Source organism: Vigna angularis, chromosome 4 (assembly GCF_016808095.1).
Source record: "Vigna angularis cultivar LongXiaoDou No.4 chromosome 4, ASM1680809v1, whole genome shotgun sequence".
Taxonomy (NCBI): Eukaryota; Viridiplantae; Streptophyta; class Magnoliopsida; order Fabales; family Fabaceae; genus Vigna; species Vigna angularis.
Window position 1 is genome coordinate 39,557,593 of NC_068973.1, and position 23,000 is coordinate 39,580,592.

The window sequence follows — 23,000 nt, forward strand, 5'->3', positions numbered from 1 at the left end:
AACTGAGATTGTGGTCCAATTTAAGAATGCAGTTAAACTTAAGATCTGAAGTTGCTTCATTTAACATTACTTGAATGTTCTTAAAAGGATTACATGAATGACCCGGTGATTATATTTCAAAATTGCTACTTGTTGATGCATTCTGAAGTAATGTTACCTAATTAGACACCTGTCGGTTATGCTGTCTCTGAGGCTCCAGAAAGTTGAAATAAAGCGGAGATGTTAGTGGGTCTGAATATGCGTACCATTCGTGTAAGGAAATAACAGAAGGACATTGCTACTGTGTGTGGACTCTGTTTATGCTTTCCAGCATGAAGTGGAAACTTTCCGAGTGTTCGTGAATCTGTCGTAAATAACACTGCTACTAAATTATTACCTTCTGCACAATCACACTTGTATTTCCAATACATCATTATGTCCCCTCCATTTCACAGGGCATAACCTTAATTTCATGCAACCCTTCTAACTGTCTTTCAGATTCACCATAAGGTATTTTAAAATCTTATTGAAATTACACTAGTTAACTTGAGTATAACCTGAGTATAACAGTCATAATTTTAGAATAAACACATTCAAACACAAACCTGAGTACTACTGTCAATTTTGCAAATCATCACCTACTGAAACCAATTCACACAAAAATATTATACCAGAAAAAGAGATGTTACTTGCATAATTATGCATAATACAGTGGTTTTAATGCATCTAATTGATCTTTGTGTAAAAGTAAAAGAGGTAGGGTAATTGAAAGGGACAGTGACATAATTAGCACATTGATGTATTTTAGTTTATGGTATTCAGCTAATGTCTTATGGATTGTTGTGAAACACCATCACTGACTTTGTTTTGTAGCAAAAAAAGAAGCTGCATAATTGTCATCTAGAAAACTTTACTCAATAATAACCTGTCTTCCGTTTCAAATTGATACTGAAATATATGAACCGAATCTAATTTGATTGTGGTGCTTGACCAAATATCTTAGTTGTTTACAAAAAAGAAACGCAAAACACTGCTATTATTTTGAAAAAAGGAGAGGGCCATGGAGCTTTTTCATCACAATAAAAGCTGAAACATTTTCTTTTGGTGAGTACATATGCTAGTATGTTACAGAATAAAAGTTGAAAGATAGAGCTTCTATAGATATATTAATTAATTTACTAGAAAAATGTATTTTCTATGTACACAAGATGACATGATTCACAGGCATGACTTTGCTTGTTCTTGCAAATGTTTTCTACGAGATATTACATTGTTTTCTGTCCCCACGTTTGTGATATGATTACGATATTTGGGTTAATCGCTTCTCATTAGTAATGGAAAAAGAGGGAATATCTAATGTCGCGTAAACTGAAAGGAACAACATATGATTACTACTAGTTACTTTAATGTCATATTTTTGTTTTCCTGCACGTCTTATGTCTATTACAAAAACTGGCTACTAGACTTCTAGTTAAGATTTTTGTGTTTGATTATGAAAAGAAGGAAATATACTAGCTTGTGTTCAGTGGGAAGTGTTTTTATTGTTAACAAATAAACGATTTTTTTTATTTGATATATGAAATTATATAAATATTATATTTATTGACAAAGTAATAAGGGTTAATATATAAATATTAATTTTCTCTCTGACTAATTGAAATAATTGATTAAATAATAATGTTCGCGCAGGTCAAATAATTTGATGCCAAGTTATTGATAAAATATAAATAAAATACTTTATAATACCAAATAAACCCTAAGTTAGGTAATCAGTTAACAACAATAACTTTCTTTTTCCCTATTTAAACCAAATCCTCATTTCCCCTTTAGATTCATTGACATTGACATTAAGAATAATTTTTAGCATAATTATATTTTGTTTATAAGTAAGAAATTTATGATCATTAAATTAATTATTTTTTTATCAAATATACCGCAATATATTATATAAAATAAATAAAAATACTTCATTACATCATTTTAGAAGATACTTTTTTACAACAAAAAATATTTATTTATTAGAACATTAATGACATTCCAACGAGTTGCATAAACGGTAGGCACTATTGTAACTTTAATCCTTAAATAATTACTTTATTTTTTATGAAAGAAAATTGTCTCGATCAAGTTTATCTTGAATCGTAACTTGATTTTATACTCAACTACATAACTATCCTTGTTGACACTTAAACAACATTAAGATATATATGTCTATTTTTAGTAAAGTGTAGTAATCCAAAACCATAGAATTGCATGTTTTACCGTACAATATCAATACTATCAATTTATACCTTAATTTAAGTAGTTATAACATCTATTGTACACACTTAGAGTGATTATAATTCCCTTTTACACTTCATATTAATGTTCCATTCCCTTAACAAATTCCAAATAAATTTATTAATACTCTAACAACCACACTACTTGAACAGCAATATTATTCATCCATCCTATTCAATACAAACATAAATAATTGTAGTTATTTAACTCTCATTCCTTCGGGGTTATGTGCCTACAAGCAAACTATTATCATGTACTTCCAAAAATACAGACGATACTATTAAAATTGTCAAAGTTCAACCTTAAAACACGAACATCACTTCTTAATTAGACTTCAAAAGAAAGGAAGAAGAAAATGCTTAAACTACAAAAAAGACAAAAAGAATTACTCTAATAAAAAAATGTTATATTCATCTTAATTTATCATCTATCACCTCTTATAGGGTATAATTTGTTATGAAAACATAAAATTTCAGGAATCGTAATCTTAGAGATAATTTAGAATATTATAAATAAAATTGTCTATATAATGATAAAATTTACACGAAGTAAAAAAAAAAACTATTTATAGAACTTTTTTACTTTTTATTCATTAAAATTTATATTTAAGAAAAAAATCAAGCTTACATTTAATATATATTGCTAAATAAGAAAAAAAAAGTCTAGCACTCTCACCCATTCTCACGTATAAATACAAGTATAGTCACCTTTAAAGATATGTTCCTTTAACACATATTAGCCATTATTAAACACAACAATAATCGAGTCTTGGAATCTCTGAGTAAACTCTTTGACTCTCCCTAAAGGACAACCTCGGCACTACCCTATTGTCCTACCTATTTTAAAGTAACTATAGAGGTTAGAATGGAACATTCTTAAATTTGAAAAAAAAAAAAAACTTGAACGTGCCTTACGCATTTACTCCTATAGATATAGTTAGAAAGAGTTTACGGTTTGATTTATAATATCGATTTCATGTTATATTTAAATAAAAAAAATTGTAAATAAAATGAAAAAATAAATAAAATAAATTTATATATAATTTTAAAAAAAAGTGTATATACAAGATTTTATATAAATTTATTTTTATCAAATTAATTTTAATTTATAATTTTTTCTTCTTTTCACACGTATGTATGAAAAACAATTATCCAACAAAATCATGTTCATTTTTAAAACTCTGACTTATTCGATAAATTAACTAGAGAGGGATTTGATGGTTGAAGTTTCGAATTTAATTACAATAGATTTCACAGCACATATAATCTTTAATCGTCAATTTAATTCTCCTCAAATATATATATATATATATATATATATATATATATATATAGTATTATTTCAAATAATTAAACTATATAATACATTATATTGGTTGGAGACTTACGAATTGAATGAATTTTTGAAAAATGTATACTAGTAGTATTTAATTGACATAATTGAGATAAAAAGTATAAATAATAAAATAAAATAGTGTTGGACAAAATTATTGCGAATAAAGTTGGCTCACTAATCCAATCTAGTCTGTGGAAAAGAAGCATGACAACCCAAAAAGCTATAAATTACATTACGAAAAGACAAGGGTGCTTTCAAGTTATTGACATGCACCTTCTACGAATATTAGATTAGATATTAGATGCTAAATTACATTGACAATTAGCGAATATAATCTCCTTTTTAAGAGAATTAAAAATAAAGATAGCTTGTGATTTGGAGTCAGCGTCACGTGGTTTTTGATGGATCCATGGTTTTAAACACAAGCTTTACCTTCTTTCCATATCATCATCCTATTTGCCGTTTCATCTGCGATTCCATTTCTATTACCACTACTTTTTTCTCAATCAAAAATATTTTAGTTTAATGCCAAAAAAAAACATTTTCCTTTTTGTCAGCTAAGTTTTTTGTTTAGTACTGGTTAGCATGTCAAATACAACATTTATTTAACAAGTACGTGACAAAGACTCGTAAGGTATGACAACAATACACTCCAATGCTCATCCTTCTTCTCTTTATTAGATTTAACATTCCTCTCTTATTTTGTATCAGTCATAAATGGAAGGTTGCTAATTGCCAGATATTAAAAAAAACAGAGTTTATGATGTTTCACCTGCCACATAATTTATACCACCAATTATTGTAAGCATTTAGAATACGGTTGAATTCATTAGTTTTCTTAATTTGTCCGAAAAGGAGAAAATAAAATGGTTTAGTTGGCTTTGGTTTGATTTAATTTAATTTAATTTAATTTAAGCAAGCAGTAATTCAGCAGTAAAAGCCACCCACCAACGCACATCAAACTAGAAAATAAAAACAGTAGAAGGATAAGAAAGTAAGACAAAAAGGGTTGAGAGGAGCGTTTTGTTTGGGTTAAAATGAACACTTGAAGGAACTTAAATGGAAACTGCACTGTGCTTCATCATGGCATGCGCCTTGGCCCCTTTCGTTTTAGGGTTTATTTTGTATTTTACAGTAAAAGGAGAATCACTTTTTTAAAACTTAATTACAATATAAATAAATTATATATTCCTTAAAAAAATCATTCCTTACTCACGTCATTATTTTTATATTAATTATTCATGATTTATCATAACTCCAAGCTTCTTCTTTATTGATAATTATTGTATATATCAAGAAGTTTTGTTTTCTTTAGTTTTTTTTTTTTATTTATTTTTTTTAGTCTTGAACATGTGGCTTTGTTAACAGAAGCGTCTTTAAGTACCGTTTTCATGTCCTGAAGCGGTTAAAGCCTTAAAGCCTGGTAGTGGAGGTGGTGGAATTTTACCGTACCACTCTCATTGTCTTCTCTCGTGAGCTTCACGAAACCATCTTTGTTTCTTTCTGCTCATCTTGTGGGTAGTTCCTCACCACTTTGATCACCGTTTCACTCAACTTGATGGTGCTCAACATATGCATGCAGTTGCAGACTTATAGAAGAATTTGAAAACATGAACACCAGCATCAAGCCCAAGCTGCACCATAAGAAACCTCCCATCACGCTGTCACATGAAAGGGTAATTAAATTTGCTCTAAAGTTCTAACTCAAAACCCGGTTCATCTTATGTCCTGTGTTTATTTTTGAAAAACGGTTGCTACAGTACATCAAGTTCATTTATTAGTATTATTGCTATTAAATTACGATTCTCATCGTTATTATTAATTATGATTATGATAGCGTAACAGTTCTTATCCAAAACTATGGCTTCAGTTTTAACAATCAATGATCCCAGACATTCTGAAAAGTCGGCATTTTTTTTATTGACAAAGTATAGCACCATATGAATTGAGGAAAGGAAAAGATACCCTTATTTTTCCTTATTCTTGATCGAATTGGGTTCTATAAACCTCAAGGTTTCAAACCTTTTTTTCTTTTTCTTTTTCTTGCTTTTTACTTGTGAATCTGGCACACTGAGACATACGCGCACTTTCAATTCAAACTGATCCTAGTTGCTTACTTAAATTCTAACCTCTGAAACCTTGAATGAAAAGGCAGAGATGCGGGAAAGCTCGCGAGGGAGAGCGAATGGTTCAGTTAAGGGTGGAAAAACATCGAGCAAAGATAGAAAACTGGCTTTACAGAAAGATGTAATGGCATAGTTTCTTCTCCAATTTGTTATATGGGTTTCATTTTCTTAATTGCCAACCGAGATGGATTCTCCAACTTATTTTCAGGTTGAGAGGTTGAAGAAAAGGCTTAGGCGTGAAGAGAACATACACAGAGCATTGGAGAGAGCTTTCAACAGGCCTTTGGGAGCTCTGCCTCGTCTTCCTCCGTATCTCCCTCCCTACGTTAGTATTCTCTCTTCCTTTTCATTGTCAGTTTTTTTTTCTTTATAAACAATTTAATTATGGACTGTAATTGTAATTTTATTCATTTAATTCCTATGAACTTAGATGATAGAGTAATACAGATTCAAAATTATAAATACATATATTAAAATGGACTGTTCTAAATATAAGGATCGATGGAAAGATAAAAAGTCTATATAACTATAGAAATGAATAATTATTTTCAAACTTACCGATGTGCCTTATTTATTTTTGGTTAAGAGTGTAAATTGTAAAGTAGATAGAGTATTTTCTCTTTTATTAACCAGTACTAATTTCTGATGAAATAAATCTTTTAAACTTAAAAGCACAAGTTAGAAACTAAAAAGAGCTTAAAAGCGAAATTAACTCATTTGAACTAAATTTTGACGTGTTTTAGGAAGAGGTTATCGTGTTCAAGAAAAATGACCATTTGGCTTATGTATTTAATCTGAAATTTCTAGACACTAGGACTTCTTGCTGAGGTGGCAGTACTGGAAGAAGAAATTGTTAGGCTTGAGGAACAGGTTGTGCATTTCAGGCAGGACTTGTACCAGGAAGCTGTGTACATGTCATCCTCTAAGATGAAACTGGAGCAATCAGCCGGTGTGAGCAATTTAAGTCCACAGAGTAGTCCCAAACCGGTTAAAGAGGAGTCCCTTTCCCAGACACTGGAAAATGCTGCAAGATCTGAAACTATGCCTATAACAGCACTTCCAAGTGAGGAACTGACCATTTTGTGCCACCAACTGAGATTAAGTTGTTTCATTATTCAGAATGCATTTCATTAAGTTCATTCTCTTGTTTGTCTCTCCAGAGGATAGACATGGAAAAGAGAACCAAACATGTACTAATTCTTCCAAGAGTAGCAAGCAGTCCATATGCAAAGGCCAGACAACCAAATCGCCGATTAAGAAACTCCCCATCGACAATAAATCACCACAGAAACGTTGGGATCCTCCAAAAAAGCAGGTGTGTCGTGTGTTAAGATAGTTTTAAGTGCTTTGATAGGAGTACTAGTGAAAAAACTTGAGTTTTTGAAGTCAATAAATGTGAGCTTTCCAATTATGCAGCAAGAACTAAGGGTGAAAGACCTGCCAATTGCAGAAGTGAGAAACCATGGTCTACACGACAAACCAAAAGGGGGGGAAAGTCCAAATATAATCTCCGAAATTATTCTGAAGTGTTTATCAAGCATTCTCTTGAGAATGAGTACTGCGAAGAATTTGGATTCTGCAGGTAATGTAACACACTCATGGAGTCCAAAATCTAGTAAAAACTGCGTTGAAGGAAGTGAGTTTTGGGATCCTTATGGTATATGTTTTGAATTGGGAAAGAGGGATATTGGTCCATACAAGCAATTATGTGTAATTGAAGCCAAATCATTCGATCCAAAACGAACTGCAAAATCTTTGTTTTTACTGCACCGGTTGAAGTATGTTATATTCTTTTCAAATTATTATTATTTTTTTCCTCGATACTTATCAATCGTGTCATGGAGATGTTATATAACTCTAAATTTGGAAAATTTGCAGACTTCTTCTGAGAAAACTAGCCTGTGTCAACTTTGATAATCTCAACCACCAGGAGAAGCTTGCATTCTGGATCAACATCTATAACTCATGTATGATGAATGTAAGTCAATCATACCATTAGAACAACGCGTAGTTTCATCTGAAATGGCTTTTGTTGACGGAACCTTTTCTTTATCCAAACAAGTTTTTAAAGTGGGTAACAGCTTATTTAAGTTCTGCTTTACTTCAGGCATACATAGAAAATGGCATACCAGAGAGTCCTGAAATGGTTGTTGCGCTGATGCAGAAGGTATGAAAGTTTTTCTTGTGGCTTGGATCGCAATGTATTTTTTGTTCCCTGAGTACATGTAAATAGCATTGTCAGGTTCAAGAATTTATAATGTTTTCTTGTTACTCAGGCCACAATAAATGTGGGTGGACACTTGCTAAGTGCAACAACTATAGAACATGGCATTTTAAGACTTCCTTATCACTACAAATTTGTAAGCATGTTCATTTTAATTATTATTTAGAGTTCTTTTCATTTCAAGTCTAGCTTTTCTTGGGTGGGAATTTTGGAAATCACCAAGCTACTTACAGCTAAATTCTAAACAGACAACATTTTCAAAGGGAGGGAAAAATCATGAAACTTATGGACTAGAATTGTCAGAACCCCTGGTGACATTTGCTCTATCCTGTGGTACTTGGTCCTCTCCTGCTGTAAGTTGATACCTACTTCACATTGAATATTTCTCATCTCCTATAAGCAGTGCATAATGATAAATCCCGTTACTTTTGTCAATTTGCTTGATTTTAAACTTCTGCTTTTATTGCACTCAATAAATTCAATAATTTCCTGATTTGCACTGTCTTGTTGCTGATTTTCTCAATTGTAGGTGAGAATTTACACAGCATCTCAGGTTGAGAACGAACTTGAGATGGCCAAAAAGGAATACTTACAGGCTGCAGTTGGAATTTCGAAATCAAAGTTCCTTATCCCGAAGCTGCTGGATTGGTATTTACTGGACTTTGCAAAAGACTTGGAATCATTGCTGGATTGGATTTGCCTCCAATTACCAAGTGATGTGGGGAAAGAAGCCATTAAGTTCCTTGAGGAAAGAAAAACCGAGCCCCTCTCACAATTTGTACAGATTATGCCACACGAGTTCAATTTTAGATACTTGTTGTGTACATAGTTTTTGCTTATGTTTTCTGTAAGGTTTTATTGCTTCTGTGGATACAATTAGTAAACAACTCTAGATCATACATGTGAGAATAATGTAAATGCCATTTGTTATTTTCTCACTTGGAAAGATTTTCTTAAATGTCTTCTTATTAGGTAAGGCTCTAAATAATTAAATTAAAAGTTAAGATAGTTTCTTGTATCTTATAATTAAAATTTAATTTAATTCATGTGTTATGTTAAAATATAATTTAGACTATCCATATAATGATTACATTGTATTTTAATGGTAATATGTAAATATTTATTTCAAATAAAAGATAGAAGTGGAAAGTCAAGTTAAAAACGAGAACTAGATTGGTCCATCATTTCAAAATGGATTGCAAATATTTGGTAGTTCGGCCGAAAGGTAAGTGGGCTGACACGTGTGATATGCCAAAAACATATTGGAAATTGCTTCCTGCACCCTATCGTTTTTCTTCCTTTGCCCTTACACTTCGGAATTTATTTTTCGGAACACAAAAACAGTTCTGGAACACAATTATTTTTTTCTGGACAGCAATCTTCCCTCCCTATTACGGAATTTTCGGTAGCTTTCTTTATGGGAGGTGAAGAACCTCATTTAAATTGTCAATTGAACCGGTAAAAGCCCAAATCAATGAGGTGGAAAACAACGTCGGAAACAACAAATGAGTTTGAACTATAAGTTAACTATCAATTCTACAAGGAAGGGAAGACTCACTGGAGGGGTGCTTTAAGGCAAATTACATCCTTCAATTTTCGAAGAAATGTAAGTTAATTATTATTTAATTTAAATTCACTGTATTTTTTTTTTATGAAATGATATTTAACATTTAATAGTAATATATCTCATGGAGGTGGTAAGCCATTATAGATATGCTTCTTAGACGTAGTTTTACTCTATACGACTCTCGTTCTCATTCTTTTTTCTTTTTCTTTCTTAATCTAACTCTCACTGTTAATGTTATGACTTTCAAATATATAATGAATTGTATGATTGTAATCAATTTTTTTGAGACTTTATCGGTAAACCTTACTTTTATTATCATAAGTTCAAATAAATATTTAAAACTAGTATCCACTAACCGTAATAGTATTTAATGTTTTATTTAAATAATATATAAAGAAAGTAAGAGAGAGTAAAAAAGAAATAAAAATAAAAAATAAAGTTAAAAAGTAGAATAATTAAACTCCATACATATTTTTATTGTGATATAATTAATTACGTTCCATCTTGATCTATAAGTGACACAATAACGTGGCTTTCCTTTACATTACTCACCTTTTCTATAAAAAAAATGTTCATAATTTGTTAAAGATAAGTTGCTTTTAAGGAATCATTTAATTGAAAATATATTAAAATGTAAAACAATGAGTTCCAAAGAAAGCAATTAAAAAAATAAAGACAATTGGTCTATTCTCATACCATAATTAAAGTTTAAATTTTGAGAGTGATGCTTTCAGTCTCGAGTCTCTACACTCTCAATTAAATATTGTCAATATATTTTCTTTTGTATTTTTTATGTGTGCAATTCTCTTCTATGCTTCAGTCTGTCAGAAAACAATTTCTTGGACTGTCTAAAACTACACAATTTTATCATTATTTGTGTATTTAATCTTCAATGGTAGAGTACCAAAATCTTTATATAAATGTATACAAATTTTTGAAATATCCAATATATATAATATATTAAACTCTTAAAATAATATTTTTAATTATATATTAATTTATATAAATTAAAAATAATTGTCTCCTGTCACACATTAAAGTTCATCACTGAATACTTAAATATAATTTATATATTTAATATAAATTTATATTAAAATATATTTATTTATTAAAAGTAAAGTTTAAATCTTTTATGATTGTGTAAAGAGATTTTATGATCTCAACCAATATATATGTTAAGCATGACTTTTTTCGAGTACATGTGATAAAAGAGTCAATCAAATCACTATACATTATTATTTATAATCAATCAGTGTAAAATTATTGGACCCATCATTGCATATACCATTTTCTTTTAGAAAATATCTATTACATAAAAAGAAATATTTATCATGTATTATACGTATATTAAAATTCCATAATTTTAAAACTATTTGTTATTGAACCAGTTAAGACACGTTTCCAAGGTTAACGATTGTTAGTTAAATTATTATAACAATTAAACACATGCAAAATAATTTTTAAAAATATAACATCATAATTCATGATACTAAAAACTAAACTAAAATATAAATTTATATATTCTTAAGATGTAATATATATATATATATATATATATATATATATATATATGTATATATATCATATTTAAAATTTTTAATAACACACATCAATATTTAATGTTAACTTAATATATATAGAATAAAAAAGAAAATTAACAATATTTTAGGTTGATATTTTGTTTGGTTTAAAATATTAAAATTGGAATTTGACAATCGTGCTAAAATCCTAATTTACATTTGTGGAAGATTCTGTAAAAGAAATGTTCATTTGAGGAAGATTTATATCCCAAGACGAAATGATATTCAGTTATTCCTGTTTATTCAAATACAAAGGCATTCGAAATAAGTATAAATGATGAATTATATGGTAAAAGAAAGCGTTGTTGATTGGGAATGAGAAATAGAAAGAAGAAAATTATTTTTATACGTCCTTGATTTGGTGCACTATTCTCAGTGTCGTTGAAATGTGAACCCTTTTACATTTTTGTACATCAAATTTTTGCATTGAAAACATTGAAAGGAGAGTTTAATTTGGATCTTGAAGAAACTGTGCCCGATACGTGATTGTGACTGGTTTTTTGGCAAGCTGTTACAGTCAAATCCGAGATGCAGCATTTCCCACCAAAGCTTCTCGCTTTCTCCAGAAAGTGTATTTTCTGGTAAAATGTTAGTGTTATGTCTACCTTCCCCAATGAAAAACAGGCAATTCAATCTCAGATAATACAAACCAGAAATTAAAAAAAATTAAAAAAGAAAGAGAGTTGTGTACAATCATCAATCCCATCAGCAGCCCAATAATTCGAAAACAATGATGATTGGAGTGTGATTTGAGAATAATTTATTTTAGGGTAATCCATTGAGTGATTCGGAAGTGGCGCTGATAATAATGTCAAAGTTTAGCCTAACTGGATGTTTCACTTGGAAAGAAAAATCAAAAGCATCGTTTATAGGGACGGAAGTGCAAGGCAGAGAATAAACATTGCGTTGTTTGGTCCAAGTAAGGACATAGTTACAACAATGTGGCTGGTAATCAGTCACTGCTCTCAAACAGTTTACAACAAAAATTTGCAGTGTTGTAGGTCCATTCAATCAAACACTATCAATTCCATGCTATAGCTGGCTTCAATTCTTTCTTGGACACATTCGAAATCCACTTGATACACCCTTTCTCAATCCTGATTAGATATGCGAACTCAATTAACATTTTACTTATTTATTTATTTTGTATGGTGTTGTATTTATTATGATTAGGAATGCAATGAAACAGAAGCACATGAGGAGCAGAAAAATTAGGAATGCCGAAATCACAAAGCAATGCGGCATACGTAAAAGGAACTTTAATGCATACTTTGTCAACCTCTCATGGTACCAGCCTGATACCGACGTTGCTTCTTCTTTTTTCATTACTCGCGTGGAAGGTCCCCACCTTCCACGCTAACCCCATTTTGTTCATTTTTAACATTAACATTAATGTTTTTTATGCGCCACTTTCTTCTCCATCTTGCTCCTTACCCGATTTGTGTCCTATCTTTCTCTTTCCCTTTTTCATATCACTTTAAAACATGACATGCAAATACACATGAAGGTAGAATTCGTGGTATTACATTGAACCAAAACGTAAAATGGAGAGAAAGAGAGAGAGAGAGATAGAGAATGGAAATACATACAGTGATCCCGGACCATGTGTGCAAAAAGTATGAGCGTGGGATGGAAATAATAGGAATTGATAAAGGCATGAAAGGAAAAGAAAGAAAAGAGTGGTTATGGTACAACCGGGCCTGTTGATAATTTCTACTGCCTAACACGCCTTTGTCGAATATGACCTATGGTCTGACACATTAAAATAAAAAAAGGGTGGAAAGAAAGAGAGAGTCACTAAGAAGCAAAAGCAAATTTTCATGTACGCACAGCAAAAATGTTAGGGAAAGGACGCTCTTCGTCTCAATAATTACTACTCAAGGTTTCAGAAAGCAAAAAAGGCAATTGACGTTGATACTCCGTGTAATGATCAGAGAGGCACATGCCACTCCAACATTACCACAACACAACACAACCCTCTCTTCTTCTTTTTTATTTTTTAGAGCTTTTTCTTCCTGATTAACCCCACCCCACCCCCGTGGTCCACCCTCCCCTTATCTTATCACCTTCAACCCCCTATCAATTCACAAACTTTGTCACATCAACCTTTAATCTCACTCGGTTTTTCCCTCACTCAACCAAGTCCAAAGTAACCAACCCCCTCACTTCCCACTATAAAGATTCCATCACCTAACCCTCTTTAACACCTTATTAGCTTGCTACACCCAACCAATCTCTTCATTCCTTCACCCTTTCTTCTCTATATCATCGTATACGTCTCATCCATTCATAATAACCTCTAAACTCCAACACACACACACACACATCCTATCCTGTACAAAATAATCAGTGTCATTCTTTACAAAATAGCATGCTATAATGCCATCGGTGCATTCTAGTCCGTGTTACCCGATGGAAAACCCGGCTTTGGCATCTTTACTCCGTCACACGACGGGGGAGAGTAAGCGTAGCAGCAAATTCTCCAGCGGAGGAGGGCTTTTGAAAATGTTCAAGTTGTTTCCCATGTTGACTTCTGGATGCAAAATGGTGGCTCTCTTGGGAAGACCTCGGAAAATGCTAAAGGACAGTGCGACGACCGGGACCATCTTCGGTTACCGCAAGGGGAGGGTGAGTTTGGCCATACAAGAGGACACGCGTCAAATGCCCATTTTTCTGATCGAGCTGCCGATGCTGGCCAGTGCTTTGAACAAGGAAATGGCGTCGGACATCATGAGGATTGCGTTGGAGAGCGAGACGAAGAGCAGCAAGAAGAAGCTGATGGAAGAGTTCGTGTGGGCGGTGTATTGCAATGGGAGAAAGGTGGGTTACTCCATCAGGCGGAAACAGATGAGCGATGATGAGCTCCACGTGATGCAGCATTTGAGAGGGGTGTCCATGGGAGCAGGGGTGCTCCCCACCGCATCGGATCATAAAGATTCCGACGGAGAAATGACGTACATGAGGGCAAGGTTTGAGAGGGTGGTTGGGTCTAAGGATTCCGAGGCTTTGTACATGATAAACCCAGATGGGGCTCAAGGCCCCGAATTGAGTATCTTCTTTGTTAGACCTCACTAGATTTCATCAAATCAATTATCATCATCATCATCATCATATCCGTATATACCATATCATATCTTTATCTATCATTCCTACTGTAAGCTCCACCTCTTTCAAAAACTCCCATTCCATTCCCTTCTTCTTCTTCTTCTCCTCATCATTCTTAACCTTCCATTCCCCAGTTATCAGTAATTCTTTTCAAAACGAATAATAACCATACATATATATACCACTCATTAATCACAGATTTCGAACCATTTATATATTTCGAGTTATCTCTGGACTGTATGTTTCTTCTGTGAATGTCTTTACTTGTCCATTAGTAGATTAGAAGAGCTTCAAAGGATTTGGGCGCCCAAAAAATGTCTGTACTGGAGAGAAAAAAATAGGTCGCTTTTTGCCTGGGACGAAATAAGAAAACTTACTTTCTGCTAAACATTTTTCAGAAAAAAATAATAATAATGCATGCCCACTCACAAGAATATACAACATACCAAGTAATAAATATACACGTGCAGTTATTTTTTAACATTTTTACTTTTGGTCACTTTTGCATTCTGTTTTCCATTTTGTCTCTTATTCAATAAAGTTATCCAGCAATGAATATAGTAATAAATATGGTATCATTGCGGTAGTTTGTTCATGTAGTTTCATAGAATCTAAGAGAAGTTGCACCGATTATTTTTTTCAATATTAATTTTTTGCGAAGCCCATGATCTATAAAAAGCAAATCACTTCATCTAATAGATTTCTTTTTATATTTGTGTACTTTATTCTTTTTACAGATTATAACTGATATTATCTTTGTTTCTGCATCGTTAATTTTCGTCTGTTTTAATCTTGGGATTATTTCTTCCGAGACTCTTACGCTTTGATTGTTAAAACATTTTATATGATTTCTCAAATAGTTGTTGCTATTATATATCGGAACTAAAAAAATTACGTTAAATACGTGTTAAAAAAGTTTCTTTAATAATATAGATTTTATAAGATTTGTAGGTCATGACTGACAGTTGCTAACTTAGATATTTGTCAGCAGCAGCCTGTCTTTTTCCCCGCTTACTTAGAGGCGAAACTAATATATAATTAAAAACTTTTAATCTTACTTTATTATATTAAGTTTTTGTTTAATTTTTAAAAATTACTATAATTTGATAATTTTTGTTAAACTGCATCATGTCAATTATTATCTTCTTCTGCTATCATTGAAACTAATATACCTTATATAATTAAATGGTCGATCAAAAAATTATTTTTGCGCTTTCACAATTTGAAGAAAATTGAGTAGAAAAGCGTTATAATTATGTTTTCCTGAATTGTTCTTTTTTCATTTATTGAACCCATGATGTACCCTAGGTATAGATTCCAACACAATTTGAGTACTCCACATGAAAACTTATATAGGTCACATCTAAAGTTTCAATCACATTTTGTTTAACATAAGATTGGTAGAATTATCCTAGTTTTGTGTTATTAGGGTGATAGTTGTGATTTAAGATAGGAAATGTGGTTTGAAAAATGTTGGAAAATATAGAAAAGAAATTGATATATAGAATGAATGAATGATGTCATTATCTTACAACTCAACAAGAATCATTATTGATGGGGACAAAGGTAGGTATGAGGTATTTGATGTTTACTCGGAATCCAACAATCACACAGTATAGACAAAATAGAGGCAGACTTTGTTTGGATGGATGAAGAGTAATAATATTAGCAGGGATCACATTAACCCACTGTTTTTCTTTTTCTTTTTCAGACTATAAATTTTAATTTATTTTTTCCTATGTAGATCTTGTTTAATTAAATGTATCCATGTTAAAAGTAAGTAATTGTTAGTTTTGAAAAATTATCTGTAACAGCAGGAGACAAGACTTATTATTTACATATGGATTGATTGTTATAAATACATCTTACACAGATTTTTTTTGTATAAGAGTGTGTACGAAGAATTATAAAAGAACGATAGTGTATATATGAAGATTTATGAAATACATACTTACATTTATATATTGCATTATAGTTTTAGTACTTTCTATTCATTTGATATAAGTATATTTTAGTACTATTACCTTTTATCTAATCAAATCTATACATGCGTTTCACTGAAATTTCTTTTTGTAATTTCTTAGTTTGAAGCTGATTTCTATTTTAACTCTTGTATATTATTATATATCTATTGTGTCTATTTCATGCCTCGTCATATTTGAACTCTGTTTCTGCTTTTGCTTTGAGTTTCATAGAAATTTCCTTTAATTATATTTTAAATTTATTTGAACTTAAAAACTTTCTGGAAAAATAAATCTTCAGAAAAATGTGAATAATTAACACGCGTATAGCACGAGTCCATTATTTATTGTATTTTTTTTTATATGTTATCATCATAATTAATCTTGACTCTCCTCCATATTAATTAAAATAAGAGCATAATTCAAAAAAAAAATATTGAAATTACAAAAAATTATAAATATAAACAAACAATATTTTCATTAAAAAACTGATAACTATAAAGCAGCGAAAGGAATAAAAAAAGTGTTTTTTTTAATGAAGTAGGAATTGAAAAAAAAACTGAAAATGAGTAAGTAAATATTCATGTTAGGAAAAATTAAATAAATATATTACTACAATTTAAAATACTTTAGTGCATTGTGATAATTTTACTAACGTGAACATTATACACAATATAAATCATAACGTTTCTATTAATGAACTATGTTGCGAAAACTAATTCTTTTCACTGTATTTGAATCGATTATAATATCATATTTTCTTTTATTTTCTCTTCACGTGGTGAGTTTAATTCATATGAAACACCTCTAACCATGGTGCTATGCTTCATAATTTCAAAGTGATACCTAACATAAGTTATGTATACCAAGAACATGTTGATTGTTGAGTGTATAACGTTATTAAGGTGGACGTTAAATTTTGAATTTCGAAACAAATGTATTTATTACGAAGACTTCTTAGTATAAATATGGTCAATATCCGTATGAATACACTCTGATAAAAACAATCTTGAATATAATGACAATAATTTAAACATGATACAGATAACATTTAATTCGCTTTTTCTTCACACATCCAATCAAAAACAGGAGTAAGATTACACTAATATTAATTGTGAGAAAATATGTTACTTTAACAATTTAATTTCAGCTTTGAGCGGAAGAATATTCAAAATATTATATTACTAGACACAATCCCCTTTTAGGCCCATTTAACAACGTCCAAATCATGCATGCAAAAAAATCATTGTCATTTTAAAAGCCTAAAGAAAAAAAAAAAGAGAAAAGGCCATAGGTATGCTTCGGAAATTTCGACTTTGCATTTGTTCCAGTGTATGGGCCGAGACAACAAAAGAGGGCCAATATTTAAAGCCCACACTACCAGGGCCGAAACTTAATGGGTATGAAATTGGGTCCAAGCGAGCTTTGTTATTCTTCACATAACATTTATGTTTTATTCCAAAACGAGAAAAAAGTTTGGATAAAGAATTCGTAAATTACTTTTGCACAAAATACTGAATTTTTGAAAGCATGGTGAAATCCATCAATTGCTTATATGATATTTTATTTTAGTCAATGCTATTGATTTATAATAAACTCAATTCTAATTTTTAAGTATTTCACCACAAAACAAGATTTTTACTTCAGTTTTATTATCATAAGACGCCCAAACTAATCATAAAAATATAAGACTTTAAGAAGAGGTAATTTATTAATTTATTTTCAAAGAAATGCCACGACAAAAATACAATATATTTTTCGTTCTCCCACAATTACGAACAAAAATTAAAGAATAGAAAAACAAAATAAAATCTATTAAATTATATATTTATTATTTCAAATTACACTACATATATATGGTACATTACATAATATAACATACACACATTAATATATATATATATATATATATATATATATATATATATATATATATATATATATAATTAAACACAATATCTACAATACTCAAGTATTAGAAAAAAAAAATATCAATTATTGTTTCAATTAGTTGTGAAATAAAAGTTTATATAAGTTATTATGGAACTTAATTGTTAAACAAAAACAATGAGAATTTTAAGTAATTTATATATTTTTTCAATGTTTAAAAAGAATTGTTTCGGTTGATTTGGTCCGAGAGTCGGTCGTTCTTCCTTACTGTGCTCTCTTTAATCCTCTCCGAGAATGTGATCCACTCGTTGGCGGCCTGCAAAAGACACTCTGACGCTCAAATGAGATATGGAGGTCTATATTTTATTAGGATAAAAAAAATATTTTTACCTGGATGCCAATTGTATATATTTATAGGACTTGTAGTAGCCAAGTCCATTGATTAACCATTAGTGCAGTATATCTTTGAGAATATAACCTGCCAATCATTCATAAATACCGTATATTCGTCCTTAATATGACCATTGGTCATTAATGATATTTACTTTTCCTGATCAGTTTGTCTGACAGCCGGTCGGTTGTCAGGTATAGTACAAAAATCATAATATTTATGAGTCAAAATTAAGCATAATTTATGACAAATTTTAATTTATTAAAACAATATTTTATGATAAAAATATAGCAGAAACTTCAAAAATAATCTTATAGTGATTTTGAATAATAATAATAACGATGAATAATAATAATGATAATAATAATAATAATAATAATAATAATAATAATAATAATAATAATAATAATAATAATAATAATAATATCTCACAGGATTTGTAATTAAGAACGGAAATTATGAAGAATTGTTGATAATTTGTGATCAAGATTACATTGTATTTGTGTAGGAAGGAAGATAAACATGAAACAATTATTTAATTGAAATTGAGAATGGAATAAAGAAAAAATAATAATATTTGGTTATATTTAGTCCTTGAACAATTATTTGATAAAGTTTAATCTCTCTAATTTCATGCCATTGTATTTAGCTTTTCCTATCCAATATCACCTTCAGTTTCTCAATTTTAATTTAATGGAACAAACATAAATACAAAAATGTGGCGTCTCAACACATGTTTTACGATTTTTACACACTACACGTTTTTTGCTTTGTAAAATTGTTAGAAACTATTTCATCAAAGTGAACTTAAAAATTAAAAATACAAGAAATATAATGTAAAGGCATTTAAAACTCTCAATTCTCGATTGATTTACATTACCACTTTATATTAAATTAGTTTATCCAACTTGGCTTAAGGAAAATTGATACGTTGAACAGAATTGGCCCATCCTAAATTAAAATAAAATATTTTAAAAAACATTTTCTTATATTTTTGAAATGAATGGGTATGTGATAAAGTGGAAGTGGTAGGAGTGGCATGCGGGTCGTGTTGAATTCTTGGTGCGAGTGAATCAACTCAATACACAGTAGATTTAGTTCAACTCAGTCAATTCTTAGATGGCCAAAATTTCATAGCACGATCAAACATATATAAATATATATATATATATATATATATATATATATATATATATATATATATATATATTAAAGTATTAAAGCTGTAAAGCACATCTTGTTCTTAACATACAAATGTTGTGATTTGGATTAATTATATTCATAGTTTAAAAGTAAAAGAAGAAATTGAGGTAAATATTTATACCTAATATGTAATGAAAAGTAGAAAATAAATCGATTTGGAGAGTAAATATAATGTTAGAAGAAGAAGAATAATAATAAAAGTGGAGCTACGATAATAGAGAAGAGGACAATTGCAATTTGGATTAGCAGTTAGCACACGCTGAAGAAAGGAAGTGGGCCCAGTTCTACCGGCAAATGGGTTGGAAGGGGACACACCCGGACCCATTTAAATCTGCATCAAACATTCATGCTAATTTCAGGCCCCACTTAGCAACTGCCTCTCTATCCGTTCATGTACCCTACCTAACACTATTATCCTTCCACCTCACCCGACCCGACCCGTCTAAACAATCATAAGTCAACACCATTCAAATTCCTAAACCTTAAGATAAATTACAGTGAATAAAACTAACGTTTCCTTTATTAATAATATATATTATTAACATAATTGTGTCATTCTATATGTTTTTTTTTGTTTTATTTACATTTTACACCGTCATTCAATTTGTAATTATGTTTTTAATTTTTTCTCACTTTTTTAATCTTTCTTCCCAAGGTCAAACAAAGCATAATTGACAACATGGGAAGAGAGATCTTTGTCCCGTCATAATCTTGGCTATCTCCAAAACTGGACGGAAAAAACATGAGCAAAAAAAAGACTTTCCGTAATATAAAAATCTTGACTTTTCGTTATCACGTGTGTCTTTCTTTTTTTAAGGTATTTACGTCATTTACGCATATACATGTATAATCACACTTTAAAGCTTCGTTTTCTTTTAACTTTCCTACACAACAGCTTAAAATATATATTATTTATTCAGTTGGTTTTATTTGTGAGTTGTACTCCTAAATGAAAGACAGGGTAAAGGAGAGAGTATGGATAAGAGTGTTTTTGATTAATGTGGTCCTTTTTTAGTTATAATTAGAATGTAACGGAACAGGAAGAAGTCGGTGCCTTAGAGTTTGGTGCCAGCTGTTTTTATCAACTGCCCAACTGCTTCCCTTGTTTAGGATGACAACGCTCCAAAGCCAATTTATTTATGCCACGTGGGCGGCTACTGTGTCATCATTCCCTCCTTCCTCCAAAAATAACTCTACCTTTAAGCACTCGCTTTACTCGATTTTTTTTCTTTTTTTATTCACCGAAATCTTTCGCTCATCTTTTTTAATATAAGCTTTATATTTTTCTATAGTCTACTTACAAAAACAACTTCAACTTTATTAAAAAAATACAGTGTCAAATAGAGCTGTCAAAATGAGTCACAACCTGCGAGTCAATTCGGTCTATCACAGATTTGAGTCGGATTGAATTTTAAAAAATTATACTTTTTTTATGCGGGTCAGATTTCAACCCAGCTCATGCGGGTTGAACCCGTGGTGGACCGGATTGGTCCATCAATCCACCTATCTAATTTTATTTTATTAAAATTTAATTTTAATTTTATAAAAAAATATTTATTATTTTGTTTTCGCTTGAAAAAATTATTTAAGTTTCTTATTTCCAAAATTAATTAAACACCCATTTTGGAAGTGAAATTTGTTTAGATTTAAATTATAGAAATTTGTAATATTTTTTATTTTAAAAAATTTGTAATTAAGTGAGTTAGTGAGCCAACTCGTTTACCCACTAATCCATGGTGGATCGGACTGGATTAATAAATAAGTCGGGTTGAGTTGACTCACTAAATGACCAACCCATAATAAATTGGACTGAGTGACCCGTTTTGACGGCTCTAGCGTACAAACTCGCTACTTTTTTTTAATAATTTGTTCAAAACGTCATGCAATAGTTACTTTTAACGAGGGAGTATATCTATTTAAAACTTACAAAAAGATTAATGCTGCAATTTTTCATTTATTTTAAAATTCACTTCGTCCACCTTCTCGGTGTTCTTTTTTTTGTATAAAAATATTAATTGATCTATATTTTTACGTTTAGATAACTCTATGACGTGAACTGGGAGACCGTAAATGAGATAAAGTAAAAGAAATACCAATTATATCTAAAAGTAGCAAATTGTATATCGGAACTTACCGAGCAAAGTGAAAAAAAGTAAGGATAAATAGAAATACGAAACGATGGTTATATAATTTTTTTTGAAGTAATAATAATTTGTTGGTGATTTATATATAACGGAAGTGTGTTGTGCAACTGGATTAACCGTGGGTTGATAGAAGGTGGTGAGAGAGGCGAGGAAAAGGTGGGGTGAGAGGCTAAAAAGTCAAAAGGATTGAATTTGAATCACGTGAGATTCTTACAGGCTGGAGTGGGACCTTCCTACGTGGAGGAAGTTGAAGTGTTTGATTTGATATGATTTTGGTTAAAAATATGAAAACGAAGATTTTGGTTTTGCAGCACTCATTGCTTCAGACCACTTTCACTCATTTACTTGGTTGGTTATAGATAGAGCAGAGATGAATTTCTGTTTTACATTACAGCTGTATCTCTATGTCCCTCAGCCAAACAATAACTAGTCAAAAACCCTTTCGACCCCACTTGCTCTCTCCTTTTTAGTAATCTTTCTATTCTACTCTTTAAATTAAAAATAAAATAAAATAAACGTTTCTTGTGTGCTAAACAGCTCAACTTTTCCTGTCATCTCATGTTTTAAACGCACCCAACAAAACACCAATTAACAACTACTTCTACCCCTAAACGCCAATCAACGACCACTTTCCACCCCTAAACCTAATATTCTATCCACCTTCAATTTTTCAGTACCATACTCGCTTTTAAATTCAACCCCTCTTTTTATCTTTTTTTTTTCTAGCTCACTGTGCCTACCCTCCACAAACCCGCACTCGAGGAAGGGAAGGGAACACACACACAAATACAAATATACAAATAAATAAATAACCTAATATTTTAACATTTATGCAATTAGCTACATACATGATTTGATAAATACTTAATGATATATTTGGTTTAGGAAAGAAAATAAAAAAAATGGTTGTGATTGAAATGAAAATACAAAAGTAAAAACAAATGGACAAGACATTTGTTTAGGAAGGGAGATGATTTGTTATCTTTGTTTTGTCTGGTAAGCTCATCTTAACAAAGAATATATATATATATATATATATATATATAAGAAAAAGATAGGAAAAGGAAGGTATTGTATTTATTTATGTATGGATGATAAAATGTAAAGAAGAGGGATAATAAGTAAAAGAATAATAAATGAAGTGGTGTCTCTCTACAGCTGTTTGATAGGGTGGGGTTTTGCAAAGGCGAGTATATTTGGAGTGTTTATCGTACG

General features: G+C 30.7%; 2 protein-coding genes across 8 annotated transcripts; both read left to right on the top strand.

The window, feature by feature from the left end:
- Positions 1–4,972: 4,972 nt before the first annotated feature.
- On the top strand, positions 4,973–8,882 carry LOC108341900 (uncharacterized). Of its 7 annotated transcripts, none has more exons than XM_017579565.2 (11): positions 4,975–5,270; positions 5,746–5,841; positions 5,929–6,045; positions 6,528–6,783; positions 6,881–7,035; positions 7,137–7,498; positions 7,599–7,698; positions 7,828–7,887; positions 7,997–8,080; positions 8,178–8,297; positions 8,474–8,882. In XM_017579565.2, exons 1-11 carry the CDS (start codon positions 5,205–5,207, stop codon positions 8,771–8,773), a joined length of 1,716 nt encoding a protein of 571 aa, XP_017435054.1. In that variant the 5' UTR covers positions 4,975–5,204; the 3' UTR covers positions 8,774–8,882. The 7 variants fall into 7 exon arrangements, with proteins under 7 accessions (XP_017435063.1, XP_017435061.1, XP_052731980.1 ...); XM_017579568.2 differs by having other exon boundaries at positions 5,750–5,841; XM_017579566.2 differs by having other exon boundaries at positions 4,976–5,270; positions 8,193–8,297.
- Positions 8,883–13,242: 4,360 nt separating this feature from the next.
- LOC108342205 (protein MIZU-KUSSEI 1) lies at positions 13,243–14,413 on the top strand. Its single transcript, XM_017579929.2, has one exon. The coding sequence runs from the start codon at positions 13,471–13,473 to the stop codon at positions 14,164–14,166; it is 696 nt and encodes a 231-aa protein (XP_017435418.1). The 5' UTR covers positions 13,243–13,470; the 3' UTR covers positions 14,167–14,413.
- The last annotated feature ends 8,587 nt before the right edge of the window (positions 14,414–23,000 follow it).

What these genes read in the sequence shown, in the direction of transcription:
- LOC108342205 (XM_017579929.2), top strand. Translation starts at nt 13,471, where the DNA reads ATGCCATCGGTGCATTCTAGTCCGTGTTACCCGATGGAAAACCCGGCT.
- LOC108341900 (XM_017579565.2), top strand. Translation starts at nt 5,205, where the DNA reads ATGAACACCAGCATCAAGCCCAAGCTGCACCATAAGAAACCTCCCATC. An exon ending in GGGATCCTCCAAAAAAGCAG is followed by an intron (nt 7,036 to 7,136) that starts GTGTGTCGTGTG and finishes CCAATTATGCAG; the next exon opens with CAAGAACTAAGGGTGAAAGA. An exon ending in TTCCTTATCACTACAAATTT is followed by an intron (nt 8,081 to 8,177) that starts GTAAGCATGTTC and finishes AGCTACTTACAG; the next exon opens with CTAAATTCTAAACAGACAAC.